The 19,183-nt window shown below is 37.0% G+C and overlaps 1 protein-coding gene across 2 annotated transcripts in view; it reads left to right on the top strand.

The window, feature by feature from the left end:
• The window catches only part of ncapd2 (non-SMC condensin I complex, subunit D2), a 96,780-nt gene that overhangs the window by 2,704 nt on the left and 74,893 nt on the right, over positions 1 to 19,183 (top strand). Inside the window, exons 4-6 of one of the 2 annotated variants that reach the window (XM_039763694.1) lie at positions 4,336 to 4,394; positions 11,584 to 11,759; positions 17,349 to 17,494. In XM_039763694.1, coding sequence (XP_039619628.1) covers positions 4,336 to 4,394; positions 11,584 to 11,759; positions 17,349 to 17,494 — 381 coding nt within the window. Of the gene's footprint in view, positions 1 to 4,335; positions 4,395 to 11,583; positions 11,760 to 17,348; positions 17,495 to 19,183 lie in introns of those variants that run through there. The other variant, XM_039763695.1, reaches the window with a different exon arrangement.

Below are 19,183 nucleotides of genomic sequence, written 5' to 3'. Positions count from 1 at the left end.
GGAATTTTATTGTTTATCACGTAATATTGTACTTTATTTATCCCCAAAGAATGGCAGTGATGCATTTGATCACATATGAATTCACAATATAGCAGACTGACTCTGAACCTTTCCTTTTTACAATTTGGTTACTCCAGAATATGTTTAGTTTTGCTGCCTGTAGATCTCCTTCAATTATGAAAATGTACAAGGAAAAATAGGTTAAGTTTTTCATTTAAAATGAATGCACATTGTCATTAAAGTTTATAGGTTATCAAGGTGAAGTTTGGAAATATTATATGCTTAACTTATTTTTGTTTGTCTAATGATGTTTCTGCATTTTTGTTGAAATTTTGACTTAATTTGAGAAGAAACATGCTGCCTATATTCACATAAGTTGTTACAAAATATTCAGACATAATATGATGCATGAAGAATCAGGTGCACTAGGTTGCCAATGACTGTTTTTTTAATATATCAACTTGAAATTGTAAGAAATCTTTGCAAGTTAAGTTTGTCATCAAGTCGTTTTGTCATATCTGGCATGATGTTATAAAATATATGTATTTGAATTTGTACATTTGCGAGTAATTAGTGATCAGAAACATTTCATAAAAAGTGGTTGCTGACCTCCCATTTGTTGTTTCAGAATTCCTCTGAAGCCAACTCAATTAAATTTATAAGGAAATGCCCTTAATTGGTTGAATGTTTGCTATTGCTTATGTCTTATGTAAGTGAAAGCTTTAGATTAGTCTAAAATTTAGACCTCTGATTTTCAACAGATCTTGACATTTTAGGGCCTCCCATACCAAAAACACTGATATCTATCTCAATGGTGTGTGTGTCTGTCTGTCACAGTTTCTTGAGGTCTAGAGCTAAAATGGATGGACGGAAAAGTACCAGCTCGAAACTTAAGCCTTTTATAAGATGGTGATCTGCTAATTAACCCTCAGACGCCAGAATTCTGCAATTATAAATTCTCGTCAATTGCTATCATGACCTATTTTATGATCAGAAAGATCAGCACCAGAGTGGTAAATAATTACTGGAATGTTATTCAGTAAGTAGTTTGGGTAACTTGTGTCCCAGGATGGAAAGCTTAATGACACTCGCGCCGAACACCAAAATCAGGATTTATGACAAAACACATGTATTCAGCATTTCAACTTTACAAAACCCAATTTATATACATACAGGTAAACTGAATGTTGGAGAATTTTGTTTTTCTTTCATGAAGAGTGACTCGTCAGGTAATGACTTCTATTATGCAGGATCCAATTAGGGAAGGACACAAAATAATCACAAAACGATCAGACTGCAGGTGGAGTATAGTTTTCAGCAAACCATGTTTGTCTGTCCATATTGAAATGCTGTGCTTTTTCTGAAATGTACATCTTTTTCAAAAATCTTCGTTTTCAAGGGTCGAAAACGTAAACAAATATACGTACATGGCCTTGGAGGGAAAATTGCCTGTCACACAAGTAAGCTGAGATCTGCATTCCATAAACCCCAGGAAATTATCCCAATATACTTTACAAGCTCAGGAAAGGGGGCATAGGATAAATAAGTCTTTGTGGAAGATAATGGTCTTCATTGGATGCGTAGAGAGATGCTGGGTGGCAGTGACAGATGGTCTGGGGCAAGAATAGCCTTGGCTATTTGCCTCATAATATCAGACATGAAAAGGCATTTCCTGTGGTAATAACAGCAGGAACATGTTGCTTCTCAGAGTAATCTTTTTCATTTTTCTTTTTCAATTAACATATCTGTTTTTGCTTACAGTCATTTAGTGTGTACCTTTTCCATTATTTAAGAATATAAATATATTAATATTCAGAATATTTTATTTTAATACAAAAGTAAATGCTAACAAAATGTTAGTTTGTATATTTGCATACAGATTTGACTTTATTTTGTAAAGTTTTTACTGTTTAATATTTACTAAATAAAACTACACATTTATACCTTTTATGAAGATTTCAAATTGTAAGAATATTGTGTAATGTAAACTGAATCACAATATGAATTGTTAGGTGGGATAAGTGCATTAGTAGATACTTCAACATGTTTGTTTATCGTGCATGAACTTTGTGCTTTTGAATCTGTGTTCATAAATACTCTTGGGGCCTCATGTATAACCAGTGCGTATGCACAAAAATGTTTAAGAATGTTTCCACGTTTAAATTGCGATGTATAAAACCAAAATTTGGCGTAGAGCCACTCACATTTCCATGGTACCTCATACTTTGGCGTAGGCAAGTTCTCCGCTCGGTTTTGCAGACTGGCGGCACCCAGCATCAAAGCAGTGCTACTGTTCTTGTGTGGTTACCCTTTCTTTTTCCGATCCACATTCCTGACGCAGCTTTATAAATACACTGAAATTAACCGCATATAGTTTTAGTTTAAGGAATCTGATTGTAATTAACCGGTAACAATATAATGGTCCACGGAACGGTCAAACTATTCTAAATACAATAGCTGCTTTAGCATTGTTACTCTCACTGCACCTTCTTCTTTCAGCCGCTCCCATTAGGGGTTTCCACAGCGGATCATCTTTTTCCATATTACTCTCATTGCACTACTCAGAATATCTATATCACTGTATCTGAGTGGGGAATCAAAGATCTACAGAAGCTGAGAAAGAGAAATATCTGTATACAGCATCAAGCACACGCTGCCTCAGCCATGCTGGCTATTTTAACTATTCTCTCAAGGCAAACGTTTCAAAGTCTTTCCTTCATGGACCTTGCAGTTCATTAACGGTTTTATCCCAAGAACAATAAACGCACTCAATCAGCCCATCAATTGCTCCTTGTAGAACTGTTTGTACTTATAAGTACAATTACCTCACTGTAAACTTGCACTACAGTTATAATATTACACAACCTGAGCCACTTTATAAAGCACGTATTTACATATGATGACAATATCATTTTTAAGATGAAATGCAGCAAAACATGTATTACTGTATACAGGTAAAACTTAATTTAAATAATCTATATTGTTAATAATTAAATATGCCAGGACATGGTACCGCAGTGCTAGTGAGGAGCTGGTGCTCCGTTCATGGATTGTTGCTGCCTCGCGCTGTATTCGTGCTTGTGCTGGCGCGACACTGGAAGGATAGATGGATAGAATAATTAAACATGTACTACGAAGATAGTTCAATGTTCCTTAAAAGTTTTGAAGAATCGGCGTTCTAAGCTTGCATATGGCTTGACATCTATTACAGAGCTGATTGTGTGGCGATTGGAGAAAGAAAAGGAAGGACAGGAATTCGGGGTTTGTACGTTTTAAAAGACACTGTACTGCTACAATAAAGTATTTCATCGAAGGTTGCGCGTGGTGCAGCAAGCATCTTGCGTGTGACATGAACAGTCACTGCGCCACCATGTTCCCATGTTCAATAACATGATTTAACTCCTATCTCAGTATTTTAATTATTTAGAGAGCTGTAATATCACGAATGGTATGGATTCTGGGTCCTGTCGGAGAAAGAAAGTCCAGAAGAATGTAGTGATTCACACACACCGAGCACATAGAAGATCAAATACAAAACAAAGCATTTAACTTGCTACTTTAGTTACGATGGGATTTGAGAAACTAGTAAATTAAATGATTTTAAGATGAAGTTTATGATGTTCTTCTTTAATGACGAAATAAACTACATGATCCAAGTGGAAATTTCGAGATTAAAGTTGACATTTTGTGCTTTTTTTCCCCCCCACTGTGTGCCCATTTTTTTTTCTCTGTACCCTAATAAGCTTTTATACGACACTTGGACTGTGGGCTACGACTTGAAATTTCATGGCGACTTTGATGTCTGGCAACATCTTTTTATTTCGGGCACTGTGCAACTTTGAACTTGAGCTTTCGAGTTTCTCCGACACTCTGTCACTCGATCAACTTCCTTTTGTTGATTATATCAATTTTTTAAGCCAAAAAATAGTATGTTTAAGGGCTATTTATATTGATTTTCATATTCAAAGAGCCGTAATTCTGGGAGTAGTTGGGGCAGGACAGCTGGCGCGTGCGTTACTTTTCACGCTGACCGGGATTTTTGTAGCGGAAGAACGTGGAAGTTTGTGTACGCACAGATTTATGTATCTGAAATTTTTTTGTGCGTTAACACATTTCTGCTTTTCTCCGTACGCCATGTTATAGTGTAAATTCTACGCATAGCGTTATACATGAGGCCCCTGGAGATTCAGAATTTTTAGTGTTTTAGTAATAATGCCATAGGTATTAAAGTTGACAATGCTGGTACAAGTTAAAAAAGCTGGCTATGGTACTCAAGCATTAGTGTCTTGGTGTTAAGTGTTAATATCTACTTATATTGTTTTCTCATTTTTGAAGCCATTTTCAGTCAGTAGACCCTGCTATAAAGGAAGACACCTTGGAATTACTGATTCAAGGTACACATTTGTTTCTACTTTTATTATTTTGAGATCTGTTAAGTTTTTAAAGGATACATTTTTCATTAATTTTATCACAGATTTGGCACGTTTTCATTTACTTTAAGTGAAACTTTAATAGTAAATTTTCAAAGCAACTTTCAGTGGGATAGCAGAGCAGTTATAAAATTAAAAGTTTGAAGACTTCCATAATCTCCACAATGAGGCAGAAAATGTTAGTTGTATTTGCATCTTAAGGTTGGGTACCCCCCATAATAAAAGAATAAGTGTGTGTCCATCTAGTTGCTCTGTCTCCGTCATTACAAAAGATGGCACATCACAAACATTTCTATTAACAAAATGTGCTGCATTTGTTCGCTCCAATAGATGGCACATCATAATTTAACACTGCTTTTACAAATCCTAAACCAAATGGCATACAATGGAGATGTGCATTGCACAATACACTGCAAAAAGAAAATATCTGAGGTCTATGTTGATTATTTGGATTTCAATCCATCTTAAACAGATAATGCAGCTATTTTGATCAAAGTGGTTATACAAAAGTCTTCTTTTGTGAAGTAGTTCTATTCTTCATCCCTTTTGTTTTTGTGCCTGACAAATTATTTTGAAAGTAAACTTACAAATTTGTATGATATTGTTAATTATTTAAGCAGTCTGTTACTTATACCACCACTATGTCAAACTATGAATGCAACATTGAGAAAACCTTAAATTGGGTTTTTAGTCTTGCCACATAAGCCAACATTCACTTGATTTGTTGCCATTACTGACTGAGGGCAAGAGATTAAGAAGTCTTTTTGTAGAGACTGATGAAATAAAGCTAACAGCCTGTAGCACCAGTGATGGTGTACACTAGGGCATCTTCTGTGACAAAACTATGTTTTTCCTCTTATGCCTTGATTTGTAGTACTGATGGTAATGTGTTTTTAACAAGTGTGTCTCCTTTGGACATTTTGATTATTTGACTGGATAACTGATAAACAGATAATGCATCATGAGTAACTTTGTTTATGGTAATATGTATGTTTTAATATTGTTTGCAGCTATTTAGTATTTACCCTCAGCAGGCCTACACTAACTCTCGTATCATACATTTTGTGATCTTTATCGCTGAAAACATTAAATGCTATAGAACAGGATAAGTAATTGGATCAGAATTGGAATTCACTTTATTGGCCAGGTACACTAATGTGTACTAGGAATTTGTCTTAATAGTACTGATGCAACATAGAAGAACAATACAGAATAAAAAGATAAAATATAAGACGGTAAATTTATTAAATGATAAAATATGATGTGGCAAACGATGACAGTACAAAAAAGATTTAGAATTAAAATGTCCATGCAGTCTAGCGTGCAGGTATACATTGATACAGACCTGATTTGGTAAGAATTGCATATGGAAAAAAAACAAAGGGAAGTCTTTGGAACAGGTGATGCTCTGGGTGAGTCAGTTCCGCAATGATCTTTGCAACCCTCTTCCTTACCCTGGACTCAAATAGGACTTTATTGTGTAATAAGTTACAGGTTAGGCAGCACCAAACCAGACAGTTCTAGATGTTGTCAGAATGCACTCAATAATGGTTATTTGGAATTGAACCAATATTGCTTGGGGGAGATTGAATTACCCCAGCTGACACACACAGAACATTCTCTGATGGGCTTTCTTAATAATTCATGTGATGTTTTTCTACCACTTAAGGTTTTGTGATAGCATAGTGCACAAAAGCTTGAATGATTCTGTCGCCCCGATGGCTGAACCATTTATAGCGAGTGATAGGAGAGCAGGTGACTGTTTCCTGAAATATACGATCATCTACTGAGTTTTTTAATGTTAAGGTCCAAATTATGGCTGAACCACAATGTTAGAGTTTCCCCCTCTTGTCTGTATATGGACTCCTCATTCTTTGAAATGAGATCTATTAGTGTTATGTCACCTGCAAATTTAAGATGTTTTACAAATGAATTGCCCGAGGTATAGTCATTTGTATAAAGTGAGAGGAGTAATGGGGAAAGGACACATTCCTGTGGTGCACCAGTCTTTTTCTTCTTTGTCTTTCTGCTGTTCCTGTTAGGGTACGCCGCAGCAGGGTATTTGTTTCCATATTTTCCTATCTTCCTCTGTAACACCAACCCCCCATAGGCTCGTCTACTCTCGGCAGACAGATCCATAAACCTCCTTCCTCATATGCCTTCCTCTTTTCCTCTTACCTGGCAGGTCTATCCTTAGCACCCTTCTCCCGATATACCCAGCGTCTCTCCTTTGCACATGTCCAAACAAATGCAACCTCACCTCTCTGGCTTTGTCTCTGAAAAGGCTTAACTGAGCTGACCCTCTAATGTATTCATTTCTAATCCTGTCCATCCTCTTCACACCCAATGCAAATCTTAGCATCTTTAACTGTGCCATCTCCAGCTCTGTCTCCTGTCTTTTCGTTAGTGCCATGTTCTCCAACCCTTATAACATAGCTGGTCTCATTACCTTCTTATAGACCTTCCCTTTTACTCTTTCTGGTACCTGTCTGTCACAAATCACTCCTGACACTCTTCTCCACCCTGCCTGCACTCTCTTCCTCACCTGTCTTCCACACTCCCTGTTGCTCTGGACTGTTGATCCCAAGTATTTAAAACTCATCCACCTTTGCCAACTCTGCTCCCAGCACCTTCACCATTCTTCTGATCGCCCTCTCATGCTCACATGTATTCTGTCTTGCTTCTACTGACCATTTCTCTCCCCTCTAAGGGTATATCTTCTTCTCCCGAGTCTCCTCACTTGTCTCCTGCTCCCTACCAGTAACATATCACAATGTCATCCACAAATATCATAGTCCATGGGGACTCTTGTTTAATCTCGTCTGTCAACCTGCCCATCACCACTGCAAATAAGAAAGGGCTCAGATACTGGTGTAATCACAACCCAGCATTGAATGCATCCATTTTTCCTACTGCAGACTTCACCACTGTCACTCTTCGCTCATATACATCCTTTCCCACTCTTACATACGTCTTTGCTACTCCTGGCTTCCTCATACAATACCACAACTCCTCTGTGGGCACCCTTATGCTTTCTCCAAGTCCACAAAGACACAATGCAACTCCTTCTCTTCTGACCTCTATACTTCTCCATCAACAACCTCAGAGCAAACATCACATCTGTAGTGCTCTTTCCCAGCACGAAACCATACTGCTGCTCAGTAATCATCACTTCCCTTAACCTAGCTTCCATTTCTCTTACTCCTAATTTCATGTTGTGGCTGTGCCGTATTATCCCTCTGTAGTTACTACAGCTCTGCACATCACCCTTATTCTTTAAGGTCTATACCCCTGCACTACTTCTCAACTTGCATTGCACAACCTGATTTAAAAAATTCCACTGCCATCTCTCCCAAAAACCACCTTTTTTCCACAGGTATGTCATCTGGACCAACAGTCTTCCCATTCTTCATAGCTGTCCTTACCTCCTCCTTGCTAATCCATTACACTTCCTGGTTCATTATCTCCACATCATCCAACCCTTCTCTCTCTGTCTCGCCTCACTTTCTGTCTGTATATTCATTCATCTCAAAGTACTCTTTCCATCTATTCAACACAACTGTCCTCGCTTATGAGCATGTTTATATCATTATCCTTTATCATCCTAACCTGCTGCTAATCTTTCCTAGCTCATCCCCTCTGCCTTGCCAATTGGTACAGGTCATTTGCTCCCTCCTTAGTGTCTAGCCTCTCACACAACTCATCATATGCATGATCCTTGCAACCTCTCTCTTCACCGTATGCCTTATTCCTTGTGCTCCTGTCTGCTTTATTCATCTCTCTGATTATTCTACTACTTCTTTGTCAACCTCTGTATACTGTGCTGTACTTCCCCATTCCACCAGGTTTCCTTCTTCTTCTTCTGTCCAGATGTCTTATCAATCACTCTTCTAGCTGACTCCTTTACCACTTTTGCTGTAGTTGCCCAGCTATCTGACTCTCACTGCCACCCAGTGCCTGACTCTTAACATTCACCTTACAGTCTTCCTTTTTCAGCTTCCACCATTTGATCCATGGCTCTAACCTCACACTCCTCCTCTTCTTGATCTCAATGCCATCATACAGACTACCATCCTATGCTGCCTAACTACATTTCCCCTGCCACCACTTTGCAATCTCCTTCACACTGTCTCTCCTGCACAAGATGTATGCAACTTCCTCCACTCTTCTATGTCACCCTGTGTCCCTCCCTCTACTTAAAATATGTATTCACCACAGCCATTTCCATCCTTTTCACGAAATCCACTATCATCTGACCTTCTGCATTCTCTCCTTGACACCATATCTACTCATCACCTCCTCATCCCCTCTTTTCCCTTCACCACCATGTCCATTGAAAACTGCTCCAATCACCACTCTCTCCTTTGCATACACTCTCCCCCACTCCATCCTACGTCACACACCCACCTTGAGGAATGTATGCACTAACTACATTCTTCTTCATACCTTCCATTTCCAGCTTCATAATCATCACTCTGTCTGACGTTCTTTTCACGTCTGAAACACTCTTAACATACTGTTCTCTCCCCAATTTATTGTCCCATCCACACCATGGTAGAATACTTTGAACCACCTTCAGTACACCTGGCCTTACTCCCCTTCCATCTGGTCCCTTGCTTCACAATATATCAATCTTCCCTCTTTCCATCCTCCCTTTACCAGTCACACTGCCAACATTCAAAGTTCCTACCCTCACTTATCCTCTCTTACCCTTCCTCCTGCCTTCAGGCACACCTTTCCCCTCCTCTTCACTGTTACTACTCTTACACTCCTCAGCTTCGCCCTCCCGTCGTCATTGCAAAAGATGTCTGAGACCACCACCATTGTTCCAGTAGCAAAAAAAAAAACAAAAGTCACAGACCTCAATGACTAGAAACCAGTATCTTTAACCTCTATGGTACTGAAGACCTTTGAATGCCTTATTCTGAATTATCTCAAGAATGCTGTAAAAGACATCCTGGACTCATTTCAGTTTGTATACAGATACAACTGGTCTATGGAATATGCAGTGAATTTAGGTGTAAGTTTTATTTATCAACCCCTTGATAAGCCAGGGGCAAATGTGAGGATCTTGTTTGTGGACTTTAGCATTCAATAATCTTATTTCAATATTCTTATTCCAGAGCCCCTAGATAAGAAGCTATCCCAGTTCAACCTGCCTCATTCAATCTGTCATTGAATCAGACTTTCTTACAGATAGAAAACAGTATGTGTTGTTGGGCGCACACACGTCTGATCCGTTAACCCTTAGTACTGGTGTACCACATATTCGTCACAAATGCCAGATTAGTCAGTCAGTCATTTTCCAAACCGCTATATCCTAACACTTTGTCACGGGGGTCTGCTGAAGCCAATCCCATCCAACATAGGGCACAAGACAGGAACAAATCCCGGGCAGAGCGCCAGCCCACTGCAGTATGCCAGATTAATATAGTTAATACCGATTGCTTAAGTGTTTTAATAGTACAGCACTTTTTTTCTTTTAAAGAAAAGACACATACAAATATATACAGAAGTAAACAGTAAATTGTACAGTAACAATTTTTTTTTCTCTCCTATTTTTCATAACCTAATATTGATCCAATCCCAAAACTAGAAGAAAACCCCTAGGTAGAAGTAAAATAATTTGTACATAAACATTTTATATATACACTTTTATAAAAATGACAGATTAAAGTTAATCATTAGTAGTGTTTTCATTGATGTTAGGCAATTTTACTTTTTGCAAATATAAAAATACTCTTCTCACAAAGGAAAAAAGTTGGCCGAGGATCTGTTGAGTGTGTGCCTATCCTTTTCCAGCTTAGCAAAATATTCTATGTCCCTAATCCAATAGGATTTTAACATAAGTGTGTACTGCTTCCATTGTGTGAGTATGCAGTGGGATATTAACAAGGTAGGAAACAGCATAAAATTTCCCAGCTATATGAATAATTGTACATTATCTGGTAGAACTCCAAAAACAGCAATGAGGGATTTGGGGTCTAGGTAGGAAGATGTGAAAACTGACTGAATGAAGTGTGGTGTTTTTAAGTAATGCTAGAAATTAGATTTGGGCATATTTAAAAGAATAAAATGGATGATCAAGTGGGCCCCTAAAACATCTTATGCCCATACTACTTCAAGTACAAAAAGTTGAGTCTTGGAGTGAGGGTGCAAAATCTGATTGAAACTATAAATATTTTAAATCCCACCTCTGTGATCCAGGGCAGAAGTGTGTTTGTTTGTGCCTGTGTGTTTGGAGAAGGAAAGGGCAACTGCCAGAGATAGTGTAAGTAGTAGTGGAACATTGTCCTCTGCTTTATTTTACACTTGCCTAAACAATTTACATGTTTTCCTAATTACTGGTGGAAATACTGCCATTTACAAACCGGATTCCAAAAGTTGGGACACTAAACAAATTGTAAATAAAAACTGAATGCAATGATGTGGAGATGGCAAATGTCAATATTTTATTTGTAATAAAACGTAGATGACAGATCAAACGTTTAATCCAAGTAAATGTATCATTTTAAAGGGAAAAAAATAAAATATATATATATATAATACACACACACATATAAATATGTGGAGAAAACACTGGAGAGTACTACATCTTGTAAAGGTCACTGCGACACTGCTCTGTGACAAATATTTTTCTAGTTAATTTTTAATTGTAATATTGAATTTTCATCATGCAGGTATTTTGGGTATGATTTTGAACATAATCAGCTGGTGATATTTTAAAGATTGTCTTATGATTTCTGGCTGGTCAGTGGTACGTGTGTGTTTTTTGTTTTTTAACATAAAAAAAAGTTTGGCCAAATGTTAGTACCTTTTGAGAAAAATGCATTAACAAAAGCAGGGTTTTGTTTTTGATCAGGTCAGCAATCCAACATAGTTTCTTTGGTTTGCCATCTTCTTTAGAGCATGCTTTTATGGGCAATTCACTTTATGCGTCATGTTCTGTGGCAGATCATTTAGAAAGTTTAACTATTAAGACTATTAAGTTTGTATAAGTGTTTCTTATTCAGTAGAATCATGTTTATGATGAGGGGATTTTTTTTTTTCGTTAGTTTGATTTTACCATCTTCAGTAAAAGTCTCTGTTTCTCTGTGTCTGTCTCTTTGCAGTAAACATTATTTAAAATGTTTTGCTTTTATTGATTCTTTAGCTGTTTCAAGCCTGTCTTCTGATCTGCCAGCTCAGTTAGATGATCCCAATATCACTGCTCAGCATCGTAAAGAGTTGCTTAATGTTGTTAAGATGAGTTGCTATCTCCTCAGTAAGCTAACTGAAGCATTTGAAAATGAGACAAGCCGAGCAGGCCTTATTACAGCTCCTACTAAGGTGAGAAAGTTACTAGTATTAATCAGTGCAAAAAAACTTAACCATTGTTTTTCTCCCAAATGTTTTTGTTCCTGATCTTAAGGAATATTGTATATAATTGTTAATGCTAGTGTTCTAGTTTTGTTTTATTTCAAAACTTTTTTTTTTGCAGTAAATCCTATGTATCTACAATATGATCAGTAAATAACTAAAGAAAATGTATAGATAAAACTTGTTAAACATTTTTAATGTCTTCACCAAGTTGTAATATCTTAAGCAGTACCAAATATATATGCATAAATACACAAATAAGTAATACTGAATTTATGTGGTTATTAGTATATGGAAATATGTATTTAAGATTAACAATAATGATCTGCTCATCTTACAAAGACTGACTCTAGTTAACGGCAGTCCAGGACCAATATTGCATATAGCCACTTTACTAAAGTTTTGTAAGTGTGAAGAAATGCTTCTTTTGATCTTAAGGTGTAATTTCACAGTTTGACTATTAGATGTATCATAGTACCTAATCCAATATGTTGTCAGTGACCAGCAACATTTGCAGTATAAAATGCTTAATCACCATCTCAGATCAGGATATGATAGAATGAAACTTTAGCCTGCAGTGAAATGCTGGTAGGAACTGGGTATCCCTTTACTCATACAGGTACATCATTTCACAGCTTTCTGACCTTGTTGCTAAAGTTTGAAGCTCATAGCTAGTGTTTGTCTTTGAAAACCGTAGAAGACCAGCATATTCTGGTCATAATGTGAACTTCGATAAGCAACGTATATGTATCTTGTTGTTTAAAGCTTTTTATGTTAGAAATGGGGATGCCATTAATGACTATGGTATAAAAGATTAATCTAACAATTTTATTGCTTAATCAGTTAAAGTGACATCACATTGTGACCAAGTTTTGGTAGTGTTATGAAGGTTTGCTGTATTCAAATTTTGGATAAACAATTTTAAATATAGAACTTAAAACAAATGAGAATATTTGGTCAAGACAACTTCTACCTACACAGAAACCTACCTGTTTTTCTCTTGTGTTTTGAGTCTCATTGTTGCTGTATGTGATTTAGGATTACTGCTTCTAAAATTTTACAAGTCAGTGGTAGCAAGGAGATTGCTCGGTAGTTTAAGCATTCTAACTTGTAGCCTTTTTTTGTAAAGTGGTAGCAGTAGAGCCATTGCCTAGTATAATGGAATTGTTTCAGTTTCTTAGACCATCTTAAGTAGCAGATGAAATGTGTTTATCAAAGCTGGTGTGCCAGCTTTAAATAACAGGGCACCTGGTCATGATACCATGCCAGCAGAATTATTTCTTAGCTTCTTAATAGCGCACTCGGTTTTGGATACAGTGGAATCATCGATTGATATTTGATAGTTTGTAGAGGTGGAAGGTTTGCAGAATCCATGGATCAGAAGGTTCAGGATGATTTAATGAATTATTGAAATATTCTCTCCGTATTGACATACAATTTTGCAGGACTGCTATGATTTTCCTATGTGCGTCTCTAACTGTTTGTTTGACACATTTGGGAGAAATGTCCACTGAACGTTTCCATTTGTTGAAACAATTTACTTTTTTAACCAGAACCACCAGCAATTTCAAGATGTTCAGCTAATTTATTCCAATATAACTCTTTATCATGATATATGCACCTTCATATTTCTTTATGTACGGCTCTGGTTTATTGTATATTTCAATAACTGAGAGCACATTTCCTTGTCTCCAAAGATGGATTGATTTTTTTTTTTTCCTTCAGAGATCCATTCATTGGTTTTGTTATGCTGGGAATCGAGGGCCATTTCAGCAGCTTTGAGGATTGCCAGGTTTATAATTCTCCAGTGGAGGTCTATATTTGTTCAGTTTGATTACTGAGGTTTGCTGCAATTTGATTTGTAAAAGCCTCATTTGCATTTGGACTTTTTAGTTTATTAACATTGAGTCTAATAGATTTATTTTCCTTTCTAAAAGATTAAATATATATATTGACAAATGCATGGTCAGTTATTCGTCTGTTACCCCAATAACTACAACTGTTCTGAACCCATGACCTCCATCTATGACAAATAAAAACATAGTCCGTTTCATTATGGTTCTTCCCATCTGGACTTGTCCATGTTAACAAATGGTGTCTTTTGTGTGGAATAGGTATTTACTGCTGTGAAGTACTTGGCACTAGCAAAATTATAGTGAGAGATACCATTTCTATAATATGTGCCAAGGGCTGATTTTCCTGCCTCTATTGGTCCATCTGTATACTCAAGTTGGGCATTTTAAGTCCCCTGCAATGACAAGGAAATGAGAGTTGGGGATGTGTAGTGATATTTTGAAGTTTTTGGTAAAACACTTTGATTTCCAGTTGTTTGGCAGCATTTGTTGGAGAATAGACAGCTATGACATCATATTACTCCCTTGCCTTCGAACTGTACATGTCCTAGTCTGTCTGAAACAGTATTAATTGGTATTAATGACCTGTAGATTTTGTTGTTTAATATGAATACCACACCTCTCAAACCAGGTCTACCAGCTTGCCCTACCCTATGTCCAAAGTACAATACATGGATTATTGAGTTGGAGTTTGGAACATTTGTACTAAACATTCCTGTGTCTAGTAATCTAGTTTCTCCCTAACAAAATACTTTATATTCATGTCTTTCTTCAATCATTTTTGCCAGGAGTCTCTGTTGAACGGTTTCTAATAATGTTTTAACATTCAGGGTCACAATATGACTAATACATGGGTTTGGCCCTAGAGAGGGCCATTGGATTTGAGTCAGCCTTGCTGAACTGTGAATCACTTCTCAAAGCCTGACAAAAGACCGGTAAGGAAAGATCAACAAAATCTGTAGTGTGCTGTTCATATGATTTTAGGCTAAAGTATATGTGAAGGCGCCCACATTTCAAGCAAGAATTTATTCCCAACAACCATTCAGTATATGTGCTATTGCTTGCCAAGTATAGCTTACAGGAAGGCAATAGATGATTTGCAGACCCTTCTGTGAGCCACCTACTTAGGCCAATTCTACGGCAGTTCTATGATCCTGAAGGTATCCATTGTTGGGGGTAGTTTAGCTTGATCTTTAGAGTCACCAGTTCTGAGGGGGGTACTTGTTAATCTGACTGCTCAACAGAGACCTGTCTGACTGGGGTGTCCCTCCTGGTAGCTATGCTATTGCCATCATAGCTGTCTGTGTCACTGGAACAGACAAGCTCGTCTGCCACAACAAAATCTGTACCATCGGGTGTCTGTACCATTCTCCTCTGATGCTACAGACCCATCTGCGTCACTTTTTATTTTTTGATTTTACAAATCAAAAAATTAAATGGTTGAAGTGCACATTGTAGACTTTAAGGATATTTGTTGTTTTTGCAGCTGCAAAAACTGCATTAGATTAAGGAATTCATATTCTGAGTCTGACTGATCCTTTTTTTTGTCACTACCTTTAATAGGCTAGTCGATCAGTTAGCTAGCCTATGTATTAAAACATTTGCCTTAAGTGTTCTTGTGAATAATAAAGTGGCATCTGACAAGTGTATTTAGCATATTAACCAGATATATTTGTGTGTTTTCTAAAGAAATACTGTGGTTCAAAATTCTCCCAACACCTCCCACTAGCCTAAATTTATTGAGTTAATCACCTTTACATCACTAAAAGAACAGTTACCTAATGGCCTATTGTAAGGAGGTTACATATAGTACTAATATTCTGATTTTATATTTGTGGAATGTTTACTCTTCAGGGGCTTCATGCATAACGCCGTCTGTAGAATTCGTAGTATAACATGATGTAAGCACAAAAACATCCGGATGTATAAATCTGTGCGTTCGCCAACTTCCAAATTCTTCCACTGCATAAATACCGGTCCACGTGAAAAGTAACGCACGCGCCTGCTGTCCCACCCCGTGTCCTTGACTGCATTATTCAGCTGTATTTATTTATGCAAGTCATCTTTTTCCCCTACATGATTAAGTCCAAATACCATAATGACCATAAATGTATTGAATTGTTATTGTGCCATAAGGGTTATTCAGTCATGCAAGGTACGTGTGTGTGTGTATGTATGTATGTATGTATGTGTATATATATATATATATATATATATATATGTATATATATATATATATATATATATATATATATATATATATATATATATATATATATATATATATATATATATATATATATATATATATATATATATATATATATATATATATATATATATATGTATATATATATATATATATATATATATATATATATATATATATATATGTATATATATATATATATATATGTATGTATATATATATATATATATATATATATATATATATGTATATATATGTATGTATATATATATATATATATATATATATATATGTATATGTGTGTGTGTGTGTATAACATTTTTAATGTAGGTAGATCATTTTGACTTGGTCATTTTAAAAGTAGCTTGTAAGCCGAAAAAGTGTGGGCACCCCAGGTGTAGATGATGACATGATTAGCCTGCTCAGAAACTGTGTAGAGTGTCATAAGATGCAAGCATAGAATTTGTAGGGAAAATTAATCAAGTACTGATGTAGAGTCCTTGTTAACCTGCTTAGAAAGAGATATGAAGACATTACAGATTTTAATGTAACATTAATGAGTTGTAGAAAATCAGAACTGCTAAGCTTACAATTTTGGCTTTTCCACATTTGATTTTTATTATCAATCAAAATTCCAAAATGTTGCCCAGACCTAGACAAGGGCTTGAACATATTGAATGGAATTAAGTTATAATCAGAATTTTATTTAGAGGAGGAGTAATTTTTATGTTTTGAATATCAACACCTCAATTGTATTTAGATATTAATAAATCAGTGTTATCTTCAGTTTTGACAGTTTTATTCTAAATGTTATAAAAATGACGTGATGGTGGGTGGAGTTAAGTGATTATATTTAGATATAACTTTTCTTTTTCTGTTGAATTTAAGACTTATTTGTTGCATAGTGGAGAAATAATAATGGTCGTCGCTAGTGTCTATCAAAGCTTATTTTTAAGTTGTAGATAACGGTATAATTTTTTTTTTTAAAAAGTGTCCAAGTTTCTCCATATATTAAACATACTGAAAACCACTGGTTATTGGAGGAAGGGAAGAGATATGTCCAACAACCTTTATCTATATAGCATTTTTCATACAAATGATGTAGCTCAAAGTGCTTTACATTATGAAGAAAGAAAAAATACAGAAAATAAATTAGAAAACAAAATTAAGTAACACTAATTAACATAGCATAAAAGTAAGGTCTGATGGCCTGGGAAGACAGAAAACAGATTAAAAGAGATCAGTGACAGGTAAAATCACTTGCTGATTGTAAAACTGGTAGGCACATAAACCTGCAGCCACATGGGGTCAACAGGATTCGGTATGATAACTACTTTAGTAGGGTTACCCCCGTTTTACTGTCTATGTAGGCTCTTGGCAGTGACTAAAAAGGTTTCTAATAACCAAATAAACATTAACTTTTACACATGTTAAGCGCACAAAGTACACCTTGATTTAAGTTTTTAATTTTTAATTTTATTTTGTCCTTCACCCCAGGGAAATAAAAAGACCAAATTTCGTAGTGTCTCAGGATTTGACTGGGATGCAGAGAGGGAGCAAGTTCTAAAGGTTCTTATACAACTTCTTCAAATAGATATCCGTCGTCTGTGGAATTTGTCTTTGGTGGAGGAAGAATTTAGCAGGTATGGATGTTTGTGTGCTTACTAAAGGGGCACACTCTAGGAATATTGTAGTATACTTCAATCTTCTCTCTCTCTCTCTCTCTCGTGTGTGTGTATGTATATGTATGTACATACACACTGCTCAAAAAACAGACACTTTTTAATCAGTATTGCATCAAGTCAATGAAACATCTGGGATATTGATCTGGTCAGTTAAGTAACAGAGTAGGTTGTTAATTGGGTTCAGCTGCTTTGGTGTTAATGAAATTAACAAGTGTACTAGAGGGGCAACAATGAGACAACAGGTGTTAGGCCACTGATATTTTTCCCTTCTCATCTTTTCTGACTGTTTTTTCACTAGTTCTGCATTTTGCTGTGGTCAGTGTCACTACTGGTAGCATGAGGTGATACCTGGACCCTACAAAGGTTGCACAGGAAGTCCAATTTCTCCAGGATGGCACATCAATACGTGCCATTGCCCGAAGGTTTGCTGTGTCTCCCAGCACAGTCTCAAGGGCATGGAGGAGATTCCATGAGACAGGCAGTTACTCTAGGAGAACTAGGCAGGGCCATAGAAGGTCTTTAACCCATCAGCCGGACCGGTATCTGCTCTTTTGGGCAAGGAAGAACGGGATGAGCACTGACTGCCAGAGCCCTGCAAAATGACCAGGCCACTTGTGTAAATGTCTCTGACCAAGCAATCATAAACAGACTTCATGAGAGTGGCCTGAGGGCCCGATTGCCTCTAGTGGGCCCTGTGCTCACTGCCTGGCATCGTGGAGCTTGATTGGCATTTGCCATATAATGCCAGAATTGGCAAGTCCACGACTGGCTCCCAATGCTTTTCACAGATGAGAGCAGGTTCACCCTGAGCACATGTGACAGACGTGAAAGGGTCTGGAGAAGCCGTGGACAATTTTATGCTGCCTGTAACATCGTTCAGCATGACCGATTATGGTGGTGGGTCAGTGATGGTTTGGGGAAGGCATATCCATGGTGGGATGCACAGACCTCTACAGGCTAGATAACAACACCTTGACTGCCATTAGATATTGGGATGACATCCTTGGATCCATTGTCAGACCCTATGCTTTTGCAATGGTCCTGGGTTCCTCCTGGTGCACGACAATGCCTGGCCTCATGTGGTGAGAGTATGCAGGCAGTTCCTGGAGGATGGAAGGAATTAATACCATTGACTGACCCCCACTCTCGCCTGATCTAAATCCAATAGAACACCTCAGGACACCATCAGTCGTCACATTGGGAGCATGCCCAAACATTGTCGGGCATGCATACAAACACGTGGGGGCCATACAATCTATTGAGTACAATTTTGAGTTGCTGAAATGAAATATCAGCACAGTGGACTAGTCTGCCACATTTTTTTTTCCACTTAGATTTTCGGGGTGTCTTTGAATTCAGGCCTCTCTAGGTTGATAATTTTCATTTCCATCAAATGATGTGGCATCCTTTCGTTCCTAACACAATTACCCAGCCCATATCAGTTTAGATATCAAGCATGATTTTTTTTTTCCCCATTGAGTTCTGATGTGTTTTCCAATTGTTTGAGGAGTTTATCTATATATTTATCTCTGTCTAGATATATCTGTCTATATCTCTTGTCACAAATGTGCGCTTGGGAAGCAGTCCAAAGGGCTTCACTACAGGTAAAAGTTGACTCAGTGGGTGACAAAGTGTACTCCCATCTCT

Source organism: Polypterus senegalus, chromosome 9 (genome assembly GCF_016835505.1).
Source record: "Polypterus senegalus isolate Bchr_013 chromosome 9, ASM1683550v1, whole genome shotgun sequence".
In the NCBI taxonomy this organism is placed as follows: Eukaryota; Metazoa; Chordata; class Cladistia; order Polypteriformes; family Polypteridae; genus Polypterus; species Polypterus senegalus.
Note: the sequence above shows the minus strand (reverse complement) of the source record. Positions and strands in the feature narration are given on the sequence as shown.